The sequence below is a fragment of the Malaclemys terrapin genome, chromosome 2 (genome assembly GCF_027887155.1).
Source record: "Malaclemys terrapin pileata isolate rMalTer1 chromosome 2, rMalTer1.hap1, whole genome shotgun sequence".
NCBI lineage: Eukaryota > Metazoa > Chordata > Testudines > Emydidae > Malaclemys > Malaclemys terrapin.
In genome coordinates, this window is record NC_071506.1 from 149,787,557 (window position 1) to 149,801,385 (window position 13,829).

At 44.6% G+C, this 13,829-nt stretch overlaps 1 protein-coding gene across 1 annotated transcript; it reads right to left on the reverse strand.

Moving 5' to 3' along the window:
• Positions 1–5,392: 5,392 nt before the first annotated feature.
• On the reverse strand, positions 5,393–7,448 carry LOC128832911 (nucleolar protein 58-like). Its single transcript, XM_054020616.1, has 2 exons — positions 7,152–7,448; positions 5,393–5,986 (listed from the first exon to the last, which is right to left on the reverse strand). Exons 1-2 carry the CDS (start codon positions 7,165–7,167, stop codon positions 5,493–5,495), a joined length of 510 nt encoding a protein of 169 aa, XP_053876591.1. The 5' UTR covers positions 7,168–7,448; the 3' UTR covers positions 5,393–5,492.
• Positions 7,449–13,829: the final 6,381 nt, after the last annotated feature.

The window sequence follows — 13,829 nt, forward strand, 5'->3', positions numbered from 1 at the left end:
GGATGAGCCAATTAGTCCAGCTGCTGAGGGTTATAAGAAGGACACAGGAAGACTGTACCAGGGAAGAGATGGAGTAACTGGGCCCAGTGTGTGTAGAGATCTCAAGGAAGAGAGCCCGCTGGTCCTGCAGTAAAGGGCTAAAGGTAGAGAAGTACTGTATATACAATTGTTGCATGAGATTGTGCTGGTATTACTCCTGACGGTATTCTGTGCCAAACAATTTAAAGTTCTGCACATAATATTTTAAAATTCTTCAAATTTTATTTGTGAATAAATAAATATGGAGTCTCCAGCATGGCAGCAGGGAGCACAGGCCACTGACTGCACAGATGTAGGAGATCACCCTGCGCTACTACCCCTCCCCCGAGACATGGACTTGGCAGTAAAGTTACACATGACCCTGACACAGTGCACAGAACTGTACCAGAAACAGTGTGGGGCCATGCTCCTCCGTGCTAAGCACACTAGCTGTAGGAAATTGGGCTCGGCTCAGCCCAACTCGATCCAAGTAGAGAGGGGCTTAGTGTAGAGAGATCCAGGTGTGGGGTGATAGGGTTCTGTGTGGGGCAATCCGGATGTGGGTGGCTTGGTGGGGGGTCTGGGTGCAAGGGAGATCTGGACGAACAGGGGCTCATTGGGGGGTGGAGGGCTTCTGGGTGCAGACACAATGGGACTCTGGAAGGGGGTCCAGGTGAAGGTGGTTCGGGCTCAGCAGCAGGAGACTAGGTGTGGAGGGCTCAGCAAGGGGCGGGGGGTGTTCAGTGCTGACTTGGTGGGGTTCTGTGGGGTAGAAGTCTGGGTACTGGGGGGGGGTTAATCAGGGTGGTCCAGGTGCAGGTGTGGTGGGACTTGTTGGGGGGTGGGGTCCAGCTACAGAGAGGTGGGGGTCTGGGTGCAGAGGGTGAGGCTTTTAAGGGTGTGGGTTCAGGTTCAGGCGAGTCAGTGGGGCAGGGGGGTTCTGGGTGCAGGAGGTGAGGCTTGCTGGGAAAACCTGGATATGAGGTGGGTCTGGATGCACAGGGGTTGGGTGGATGGGGGGGAAGCCCCCCATTCAGTGACCCCTTTCCCCATGGCTGAGATGTGATGGTGGACAGGAAGTGGGGTGGGGTGCGGTGCTTCTTGCAGCTGAAGAGGTTTCTGGGGGTGGGTCTGACCCAGCCCTGGCCACTTCTTGCAGAGGAAGAGGAAGTCCTGTTCTCCCCAGCCAGGACTAGTAGCTGAGCCTGGCACGTGGTAGGAGCCACTGGCCGGAGCCTCCCCGGGCACCCAAAAAAATGCACCCGTGCTGCTGGGGAGTCGTGCATGACCACTCTTGCAGCTTCCCTTTTCTTCCCTATCAGAAATCATTTTTATGCAGAGAAGCAAAGAAATTTGCAGGGGACATTTGGGGGGAGGGATAGCTCAGTGGTTTGAGCAGTGGCCTGCTAAACCCAGGGTTGTGAGTTCAATCCTTGAGGGGGCCATTTAGGGAACTGGAGTAAAAATCTGTCTGGGGATTGGTCCTGGTTTGAGCAGGGGGTTGGACTAGATGACATCCTGAGGTCCTTTCCAACCCTGACATTCTATGAGACATGAATTCTGCATATGTGCAGTGGTGCCAAATTCCCCCAGGAGTATGGTGTGGGGAGTGTAAATAAAATGCACAAAGTTTCCATTGAACAGACAGATACTGAGGGTCATCTGAGAACAGAGCATGCCCCATTACAGGCTCACTTGTTCTTTTTGCCCCAATTCCTTCCATTCCTGCTCAGGGTATTTAGATGCATTCCCTGGGAAAGGTTACTTAATGCCACTCCCTACACCAACTCAGCTCTGCTGACTCAATGAATTAAACTCTGGGCTGGCTGGACCATTATACCATAATCAGTAAGAAAGCTGTAAGAGCTAAAGTATTTATGCCTACAGAATGACATTTCCCCTAAGGTTTAGGAGACAGACCCTTGTTTGTGATATGATTTCCACAAGCACACACGCTCCTTTGCCCTTCTGACAAGGTGCTTATGTTGTATCCAATTCCCAAACAGTCTGATATCCTGATGGTGTCCCTCTTAGGACACTTAATTCTCTTCACTTCTTTTGGTGTTAAGATGCAATTATGTCTTACCAATTGTATGCATATTTGAGCTGTAACAATATGTCAGAGCTGCATGAAGAACTCATTCCTGTCATTGTTCTGTGGGCTAGCCATTGAGACAACTTGTTAGACTAAGTGCAGGGTCTTCTCTAAAAGTACAGTCATGGATTTTTACTTTGGTCATCTTGTCAGTCTAGCTATGCAGGTCTAAGAGGGACCCCTTTTCAGTTCCCATTATATTAACGGTAATGATCTTGAGGTTCATCAAATAACAAACCGATGAATGAAAAAGGAATAAAGCTTTAATAAAACAAACTGGAGAGTACCTCTGGCGAACTGCTGCACATGGTCATGCGGTGTTCCCAACTGCCGCCTCCAGGACACATTTCCAAATTCCTAAGTTCATAATACTGTCCATAATGAGGGAACATCTCTAAATTATATTCTTCTGCAACCATATCTCTATATCTTCTCTCTTAAAGAAAAACAAATTAATGCATATACATATATATAAACAGTTTAAAACTATCTAATAACACATGCATTAAATTCTCAATCCATGTAATATATTTCCATAAACCTGATATGTCAGCTACCTAGAGAGGAGAGGTTACCATCACATCACTTTATTTACCAGTCATTTTCTTCAAATACCTCATCTCTAGGCAGGTTAGCAAGTCCCTATGCATCTTTCAGGACATTTAATCTCCCGTTCTGATCTTCTCAGTATCAGTCTTTCATTAGAGTCTGAGTTGTTCTCTTGTTCCTTCATAGTTTCTCCTTTTTGCATTGATGATAAAGGATCAGTCATATGGTAAATGCCAGAGTCCACATCTACTGTCAATGTTTTGGAACTTTCTGGGATTACTCATAGATCCCTTCAATTATGTTGAAATGCGTCCTCCTGGTCTGTCTGGACTATATAAGACCTTGAATGCAGCTGTTCTTTAATAGTACCTCTTTGGCCCCAAGTATTAGAGGTGTGATTCCTCAGGCACACTCTATCACCTGGGTTAAGAGATGGGAGATCATGGGCCATTTTGTCAAAATAATATTTATGTGTAGACTTCTGATTTTCTTTCATCTTCATATGGTTTCATTGTTATGAGATTTCAGCATATTATCAGCAATCGATAAATTAGATCTGATCCTTCTTCCCATTAACAGCTGAGCTGGAGAAAAGCCATTCTCCAAAGGTGTACTTTGGTAAACCAATAAAACTTTATAGAAATCACTCCCACTGTCAAAAGTCTTTTACAAACAGATCTTTCCACAAGTCTATTTGATTGAGGGTAATTTGAATTTAATGTTTTCTGCTGAAAATCTCAATCTCTGGCAAATTGCCTAAAATCTGCACTGGAAAATTGTGGCCAATTATTGCTAAAGAGTTTATTTGGAATTCCGTGTCTGGAGAAGATTCCCTTCATGCCAGCTATCACTGACTTAACTATTAGTACTGTGCAGTGTGTGCGCAAATTTTAGGATCCATAGAATAATAATCTGTGGGTATGTCTACACTATGGGATTAATCCGAATTTAGATAATTCGGATTTGAAAAACAGGTTGTATAAAGTCGAAATGAATGCGGCCACACTAAGCACATTACTTCGGTGGTGTGCGTCCAAGTACCGGGGCTAGCGTCGATTTCTGCACCGTTGCACTGTGGGTAGCAATTCCATAGCTATCCCATAGTTCCCGCAATCTCCCGCGCCCATTGGGATTGTGGGTTAAGATCCCAGTGCCTGATGGGACAAAAAACATCGTCGCAGGTGGTTCTGGGTACAGCCTCACCTCCTCCCTCCCTCCCTGCATGAAAGCAACGGATGGCAGACAACCATTTTCGCGCCTTTTTTCCTGGGTGGGTGAACACTGCAGACTCCATACCACGGCAAGCATGGAGCCTGCTGAGCTCAAGACAGCAGTCATGAATATTGTAAACACCTCGCGCGTTCTCGTGGAGTTTATGCTCAGCCAGGACCAGAGAAACGAGGCGAGGAGGCAGCGGCGGCGGCAGCGCAGCGACAAGCATGATGAGGACATGGACACGGACATGGATACAGAATTCAGTGAAACCACAGGCCCCGGTGCTTTGGAGATCATGTTGTTAATGGGGCAGATTCTATCCATGGAACACCGATTCTGGGCAAGGGAAACAAGCACAGACTGGTGGGACCGCATAGTGTTGCAGGTCTGGGACGATTCCCAGTGGCTGCGGAACTTTCGCATGCGTAAGGGCACTTTCATGGAACTTTGTGACTTGCTGTCCCCTGCCCTGAAACGCCAGAATACCAAGATGAGAGCAGCCTCACAGTTGAGAAGCGCGTGGCGATAGCCCTGTGGAAGCTTGCAACGCCAGACAGCTACCGGTCAGTCGGGAATCAATTTGGAGTGGGCAAATCTACTGTGGGGGCTGCTGTGATGCAAGTAGCCAAAGCTATCACTCAGGTGCTGCTACGAAAGTTTGTGACTCTGGGAAATGTGCAGGCTATAGTGGATGGTTTTGCTGCAATGGGATTCCCTAACTGTGGTGGGGCAATAGACGGAACCCATATCCCTATCTTGGCACCGGAGCACCAAGCCACCGAGTACATAAACCGCAAGGGGTACTTTTCAATGGTGCTGCAAGCACTTGTGGATCACAAGGGACGTTTCACCAACATCAACGCGGGCTGGGCGGGAAGGGTTCATGACGCTCGCATCTTCAGGAACACTACTCTGTTTAAAGGGCTGCAGCAAGGGACTTACTTTCCGGACCAGAAAATAACCGTTGGGGATGTTGAAATGCCCATAGTTATTCTTGGGGACCCAGCCTACCCCTTAATGCCATGGCTCATGAAGCCGTACACAGGCAGCCTGGACAGGAGTCAGGAGCTGTTTAACTACAGGCTAAGCAAGTGCAGAATGGTGGTAGAATGTGCATTTGGCCGTTTAAAAGGTCGCTGGAGATCATTATTGACTCGCTCTGACCTCAGCCAAAGAAATCTCCCCATTGTTATTTCTGCTTGCTGTGTGCTCCACAATCTCTGTGAAAGTAAGAGGGAGACCTTTATGGCGGGGTGGGAGGCTGAGGCAAATCGCCTGGCTGCTGATTACGCGCAGCCAGACACCAGGGCGATTAGAAGATCACACCATGAAGCGCTGTGCATCAGAGAAGCTTTAAAAACCAGTTTCATGGCTGGCCAGGCGACAGTGTGAAATATCTGTTTGTTTCTCCTTCATGAAAACCCGCCCCCTTTATTGACTGATTTTCTGTAAGGAACCCACCCTGCCCCTTCCCCCAGCTTTCTTTCAAACCAAATAAAGTCACTATCATTTAAAAATCATTTATTCTTTATTAATAGATTAGAAAAAGAGGGAGGGAACCCGGGTGGTATTTGGGAGGAGGATTGCTGGGAAGGAAAAAGCCACAAAGAAAAGGTTAAAAAAATGACAGCCTTTTGCTTGGGCTGTCTACTGGGGTGGAATGGGAAGGTGTACGGAGCCTCCCCCCCCGAGTTCTTACACGTCTGGGTGAGGAGGATACGGAACATGGGGAGGGGGGAGGGTGGAACAGGGGCTGAAGTGGCAGTCTGTTTTCCAGCAGCCGTTCCTGAACCTCCACCAGACGCCGGAGCAGCCCCAGCGTTGCATCCTTCATCCTCTGGTCTTCCTGCCGCCACCTCTCATCTCGAGCGTCTCTCCTCTCCTCACGTTGGTCCCTCCTCTCCTCACGTTGGTCCCTCCTGTCCTCACGTTCACTGACTTCTTTCCTATACTTTGAAACTGTTTCCTTCCACTCATTCACATGAGCTCTGTCACTGCGGCTGGATTCCATAATTTCCGAAAACATCTCCTCTCGCGTTCTCTTCTTACGACGCCTTATCTGTGATAACCTTCGGGATGGAGGAGGGAGGCTTGAGGAATTTGCAGCTGCTGTAGGGAGGGGAAAAAAGAGAGAATTGTTTTAAAAGCTACATTTTGCAGAACAATGCTTATACTCTTTCACGGTGACCAACACTGTTCACATTACATAGCACATGTGATTTCTGTGCAAGGTCGCATTTTGCCTCTTAATGCTGAGTGCCTGTGGCTTTGCTGCTAGAGATCACAGGTCTGGGCAACAGAATTCGGCTTGCATGCGGCCATGGTAAGCCATTGTTTTACAGCTTCTGCACCCTCCTTTCCCACATACCAAGCATAGCCTGTAGAGTGCTGCAGAAGCCTGGCCAATCTCAGCCAGTTGGGGGGGGGGGCAGTGTGGGGGGGCTTGTCTGGGCCCCTTCAGGCAAGTAGAGTGCTGCGGTTTTTCTGTTAACATTCAGCAGCACCAGAAAACAAACTAACCACCCCCCCCCTCGCCATGAATTCTCTGGGATGATCGCTGTACCCCTCCCCCCCACCGCGTGGCTGGTATCGGGGAAGATCCCTGCAGGCACCAAACTAACCCCCCCCCGCCGCCGCCGCCCCCCTCCCGCCATGAATTCTCTGGGATGATCACGGTACTCCTCCCCCCACCGCGTGGCTGGTAACAGGGAAGATCCCTGCTAGCCAAAAGCGAAACACTCAGGGCCAATTTCCCATCTGCGCTTGGCTAACTGCAGGGAAGGATTTATTTTCCGCCACAGGCAAACAGCCCAGTAGGAACGGCCACCTCTGTCCCCTTAATTAAGTTCCCGTATTTCAACCAGGTTACCAGGAGTGAGATATCACTCTCCTGAGGATTACACAACAAGATAAAGAACGGATGTTGCTTGAATGCCAGCAAACACCGGGACCATACGCTGCCAGGCTTTGTCAGGCAATGATACCAGATTACTTGCTGCAAGCATGGCGTGGTCAAGTGTCCTACCATGGAGGAGGGAATAAAGATGCACTGCCCAGAAACCTTCTGGCAAGGCTTTCGGAGTACCTCCAGGAGAGCTTCATTGAGATGTCCCTGGAGGATTCCTGCTCCATCCCCAGACACGTTAACAGACTTTTCCAGTAGCTACAGACTTTTCCAGTAGCTGAACTGACCGCGAATGCAAAGTCAGGCAAAGTAATCATTAAAAACCGTTTGCTTTTAAAACAAGTTTTATATTTTAAAAGGTAAACTCACCTGAGGTCCCTTCCATGGGGTCAGAGTCTTGGGTACTGGCTTGGGAGGCTTGGGAGGGTACTTCAGTCAGGGTGATAAAAAGATCCTGGCTGTTGGGGAGAATGGAGTGCTGTGTGCTCTCTGCAAGCTCATCCTCCTCCTCCTCTACCCCATCGGCAGAATCCTCAGGCGTCGCTGATGAGACTATCCCCGACCCAGAATCCACGAACACAGGTGGGGTAGTGGTGGCAGCCCCCCCTAGAATTGCATGCAGCTCGGCGTAGAAGCGGCATGTCCGCGGCTCTGACCCGGAGCGACCGTTTGCCTCCTTTGTTTTTTGATAGGCTTGTCTGAGCTCCTTGACTTTCACGCGGCACTGATCTGAGTCCCTATTGTGGCCTCTCTCCATCATGCCCTTGGAGATTTTTTCAAAAGTTTTTGCATTTCGTCTTTTAGAACGAAGTTCTGCAAGCACTGAATCCTCTCCCCATACAGCGATCAGATCCAGTACCTCCCTCACGGTCCATGCTGGTGCTCTTTTTCAATTATCAGCCTGCATGGTTACCTGTGCTGATGAGCTATCTGTGGTCACCTGTGCTCTCCACGCTGGGCAAACAGGAAATGGAATTCAAATGTTCGCGGGGCTTTTCCTGTCTACCTGGCCAGTGCATCCGAGTTTAGATTGCTGTCCAGAGCGGTCACAATGATGCACTGTGGGATAGCTCCCGGAGGCCAATACCATCGAATTGCGGCCACACTAACCCTAATTCGAATTGCTAAAATAGATTTTGGCACTACTCCGCTCGTCAGGGTGGAGTACAGAAATCGATTTAAAGGGCCCTTTACATCGAAATAAATAGCGTCGTTGTGTGGACGGTTGCAGGGTTAATTCGAATTAAAGCTGATAAATCCGAATTAAAGTCGTAGTGTAGACCAGGCCTGTGACTATTAAATAATCCTTTGATTGCCAGGTAAATAAGTCAGTGCCTACCTTCTCATAAGGCCTTTGTGGAACTGGATGAGGTGTCAGTCGCTCTGCCTATTGTCATGGTTTGTATTTCACATGAAAAGCAGGTTCCTACCACATCAGCAATGTTGTGATTGATCCACAGCCAATGCAGCATCTTTCATGCTCCTTGTTTTCATTTCTCAATCCCTAAATTATCCTTCTGGATCTTCTGTAGCACTGCTTTTCGGAGACTCATTGGAAATACAACCTTACTGCCCTTTAAAATCACTCAATCTATCACAGTAAGTTAATGTCTGTGGTTCCAATAGTCTCTTATGCTAGGACAGCAACTCCTTATTTCTTCAGGCCACCCTTTAATGACCACTTCTTTAAAGATTCCCAATGATTCATCCTTCTCTGTTTCCTCTCTTATTTGTGGCAGTTTCCTGTTAGCTATGGAAATTGACTTTACAATGAGATGTACTTGCATCTCTGTCTCAAAAGTCTTCTCTGGTTTTGTGGAAGCTACTGCTCTAGATAGTGCATCTGCAGTGAACATGAATTTACCGGGTGTGTAAGTCATAACCAAATCAGACTTTTGCAGCTTTATCATCATTCTTTGAATCCTTAAGGTACAATCATTTAGTTGTTTGTTAAATAATGCTATCAGGGGCTTGTCATCCATTTCAATTTCCACTGTCAGTCCATAAATATACTGATGAATCTTTCACGGGCAAACACTATTCCTAAAAGCTCCTTCTTGATCTGTGTGTATCTGGTTTCTGCCTCAGTCAGTGATTTGGATGCATATGCCACTGGTTGCCACAATCAACATTCACCTAACCCAGACTGTGAAGCATCTGATGCGAGTTTAATAGGCCTTCTTAGTGCACAGAAATTTAATGCTGGTTTCTTGTATCAGTTGTTGTTTAAAACCTTGTCACGATTCCTCCTATTCTATACCCCAATACCATTCATTTTTTATTCTTTAGGAGTTTTCTCAAAGCTGCTGCTTTGGTAGATAGATTAGGTATGAATTTTTCAAGATAACTAACTATCCCCAGGAACTCTTGGATATCTTTCTTTGACTGGGGATGTGACATCATTTCATTGGCTGAAATCTTCCTCTTATCTGATTTTACACCTTCATTGGAAATAATGTCCCCAACAAAAGTCAGTTCTGTAACCCCTAAAACACATTTCTCCCTATTTAGTTTGAGGTTTGCAGCTCTAGTTGCATCCAGGAGTTACTGAAGTCTATGATCATGCTCCTCTTTCGTTGAGCCGTAGATGATGATGTTATCCATTGAGGTGTCAACACCATCAATATGTTCATAGACCTTTGCAACAGGTCATGATATTCCCAAAAGACTGCCTCCTAACCAGGTTCAGCATGATTCTGTAGTGAGAGCACCCATTTTACCAGATTGTTTTTCACATGCAGCCAGGCCTAGTGTCACCTCTTTTTGGCACTACAATGAACGGGAGCCCGTACATGGTGTTTTTATGGTTGATGCTAGCAATGTACCTCCCCTCCACTGGTATATTTGTTCCTTGGTCTCCATTTTGGTCTTATTTCATAATCTTGTTCAGACAGAATATTAACATGATCTCCTGTGTCAAGTTTCAGTGGAATAATTGTTCCATTCATTGTCATAGGCAGTATCCAGTCCCTCTCATCAGGCTTGCTAAATACCAGTACATCTATGAAAAAGTCCTCAACCATTCTTTAACTGAATGCCCTTAACTTTTCTACATTTGGGATCTGCAAAATGATGTATTTTTTTCTCACATTTATGACAGAGTTTCCCAAAGGCAACACACTGTTTGGGGCAATGCTATGATCCACACTTTCCACATGACTGTCTGTACCCAGTCTTCATCCTAGCAGTGATTTTCATAGCAAATGGTTGGTTCCACTCTTGGATTTGACCTATTCTGGTTATATTCTTGTATACTTAGTGCATGTTTAACTCCTTCTGTTGAATTCAGCTCGCTGGCTTGTACTTTCACAGTTTCTAGTGCCCTGTATATTTGGAGAGCTTTTTCGAAAGTTAAGTCTCCTTCACAGAGCAGTTTCTCTCTTAACACATTGTCTTTAATGCCACAAATGATACTATCTCTGACCAGAGACTCTATCAGCTCACCAAAGTCACGTTTTACTGAGTTTCCTGAATTCTGTGACATACTACTCTATGGCGTCATCATTTTTTTTGCATGCATGTAAAAAATTCTCTCTTTCTCAAAGGTGTCATTCCTTTTTGGAATGCAATGTTCCTCAAATTAGTAAAATAGTATTTTACTTAACTTCATTCTTTCACCATCTTCAAACTTAGAGTTGTTATAAATATCCAATGCTTCCGCCCCAACAACATGCAAAAAGAAAAACACTTTATCATTTTTCTCCTCTGCCCCTATGGCTGCTAAATACCATTCAAATCTCTGTCTGAATTTTTTTCCAGTTCTCTGCAACGTTGCCTGATAATTGCAGACTGGATGGAGGTTGCAACACGTCCATTTGAGGCTCCCCCCCCGCCCCTTCTTAAGCTAGTCAAGCTACTATTGTGCTCACCAAATACATGCAAAAGCTTCTGTGCCTGGTGCTCCACATGCCTCTCTGGTGCCTCCCTTCGTCTCTGCTTTCAGTTGTAAACACAGGAGTTAACTTCAAAATGACCGCAGTTTCCTTCTCATTCAGCACTTCTGACATCATGCAACAATTTTAGGGTTCATTACATTACAAACCAGTGAATAAGAAAGGAATAAAACTTTAATAAAACAAGCTTAAGGGTGTGTCTGGTGAACTGCTGCACATGGCCATGTGGTGTTCCCAACTGCTGCCTCCAGGACACATTTCCAAATTCCTATGTTCATAGTACTGTCCATAATGAGGAGCATCTCTAAATTATAATCCTTTTACAACCATATCTCTACATTAACTACAAGGCAGCTCAGCACCAAACTCACACCTGCCACCTCTTTTACCAATAAAAATAAAAATAAAAAAAATAGGAGGCCATATTATCTATAACAAAAGGACAGTCACAAGTGGAGTTTTCTCTTGATTTTTTGGTGTGGTAAAATCCAAGTCTGTGCTTTTAAGGCAGATCCTAAAACTCTTCACTGAAACATTTCTAATTTCTAGCATGCAGAACATAATGTGGGATCAAAAGAAGTAAGACTACTTGAATGACTAAGGTCAGCTAGACTTGGTGCACTACTTGTATGCTTGAGGTTAAGCATGTGCTTAAGTGTTTTACTATGCTGGGGCCTTGTAAACTTAAAAGAGGTATTTTAAGGATCAAGGAAAATTTGCAAAAAAACAAAATTAAAATTATTGTATTTCTTAGAAACGAAAGCAGCTTGTATGTATTTCTTTTCAGTTGTTTCTTTTAATACAGTAAAGAAATCTACTGGAAACAACTACTGTATCAAATCTGTAATCTTTAAATTGCCTTTTTTCAAAATGTTTTAATTTCTTGACATCTGCTAGTAAAACTTTCATTGAAATCAATGAGAATTTTCCCTGAATTAAGAATGTGTAAGATTGAAACCCTAAAGAATGAAAGAATGTGTAAGATAAGATGGATTGGAGGAAAATATTTGAGGTAAGGATAGATTCTTAAGTTAAATTCAAGTGATAGCAGATTAGTTTATCTGTTATATGTTCAGATGTAATAAGACATGATGTTATATAACAGGAGTCGGCAACGTTGGCACGCAGCTCGCCAGGGTAAGCACCCTGGCGGGCCGGGCCAGTTTTATTTACCTGCTGATGTGACAGATTCGGCCGATCGCGGCCCCCACTGGCCGCGGTTCGCCGTCCCGGGCCAATGGGGGCAGCAAGAAGCAGGGCAGGCGAGCGATGTGCTGGCCACGGCTTCTTGCCGCCCCCATTGGCCCGGGACGGCGAACCATGGCCAGTGGGGGCCGTGATCGGCCGAACCTGCCGCGTCAGCAGGTAAATAAAACTGGCCCGGCCCACCAGGGTGCTTACTCTGGCGAGCCGCGTGCTGAACGTTGCTGACCCCTGTTATATAACAAACTCAAATGAAGTTTTATTCAAGTAAGACAACTAATCAATCCTAATACAGCACTATACAGAATGCAGAAAGGATAACATACTTAACCATCTGAGAGTGGAGACATGTTTGTAGCTTACTTCATTTCTAATTAAGTTCTCAAAAACTCTTTCTTTTTATAGGGTGTCAGACAAAGAATTTTTTTGTGAACAAGAGAAATTGTTCTATTACAATTTACTTAATTAATTATAGAAGCTGTTGAATGGTATCTCCGTTTACATGATTGAAAGCTAAAGGAATTTCAAATGCATTATTACTGAAAACAACTGTGTAAACAAGCACTTCCAAATGAGTTAAAAACATCTTTCAAAGTGCCAGAAAGATTTCATAAGTCACCAGAAACAGCTACAATAACAAATATCAGTCACAGAACTGTTCAGTGATCCACTGATCTGGATCATAAGTACCCCTTATCAATCACACTGCCATGTTCATTACAACACACATTGGTAGTAACAGGCATCCTTTGTTAGTCGACTGGGGTCCCTTTCTGGATATAGTTTACCAGAGTGGATAATTAAGCACAGCCCTACTATAGACTATAGACATTAATCACACACTAACTCAGTCTAAAATATAGTACTGTTAAGGCATTGGTGTTTAGACATGTTGGCCAATATAGAAAGGATCCTGGGATTTTTGGCCAAATAATCAGGAGAGCTTAATATACAGAAAGAATCATGAAAGATTTATATCTACTAACACAGCTAAATAACGGAGATACCATGCAAGAATAAGTACAACTTGTTACATTTACTTAACATTCCCAATTCCTTACACTGCTTAGTCATTCCCAGTAGCTGTGTAAATAAATTTATAATAATTTAAAATAAATGCTAGACAGTTTGTAGATTTAAATTCTAATTTATCTCTAATGGGTGAATTTTCAGCTACTGTGAATCCAATGTGAGAAATTTAGTGAGCAGGTCATGATGCATGATATGATGAAAATATAATTCTCTTAAATAGCTGCATTTGTTGTTGATTTTTCACCTATCCTGGGGCCCCAAAGAGTTCTAAAGTACTGCAGGCTTCTTTGCCAGTGATGGGCATAAACATTTGTATAATTAAGCAGTTCTACTGAAACAGTCACCCACACTGCAAAACACAACTTTTTAAATTAAGTGATAATGTTTTTATTTGTTTTTGTTTTTGCATGTGAAATATGACATGAATTGACAGCACTAGAGAAGTATTGTGTCTTGTTGCAGACAAGTAGAAATGAGCAATGTCAGTGTAAGCAACCCCACACGAGCCAGCACACTGGTTTACCTCAGTCCTGATCTGGAGAGGCTGCTTCTAAGGGGCAAAAAAAAAAAAAAAAAGTGTATGCTCACTAGGTTTCTGATATCTCTCTCTTGAGCGCATTACCCTCCCACAAAGGTCCCAGTTGTCTGTTAGGAGCTAGCCTGAAAAATCCATTTAAAATAAGCTGCTGAATGACTTATGGTCACTTCTGACCTGGGCTGCATTGGACTGTGAACTAGAAAGAATAAAATCTCACAGCCCATTAATTAGTGCCTCGAGCCATCTACAGGAGTCATCTCCAAACATTTCTGAGATTTGAAAGGATTTGTTTTTATAGATATTATTCCAGTCTATTAATAGATCAACCATCACTTCACACTGAACTCACCCAAATCTATACCTAGGATATAAATTGTCTTC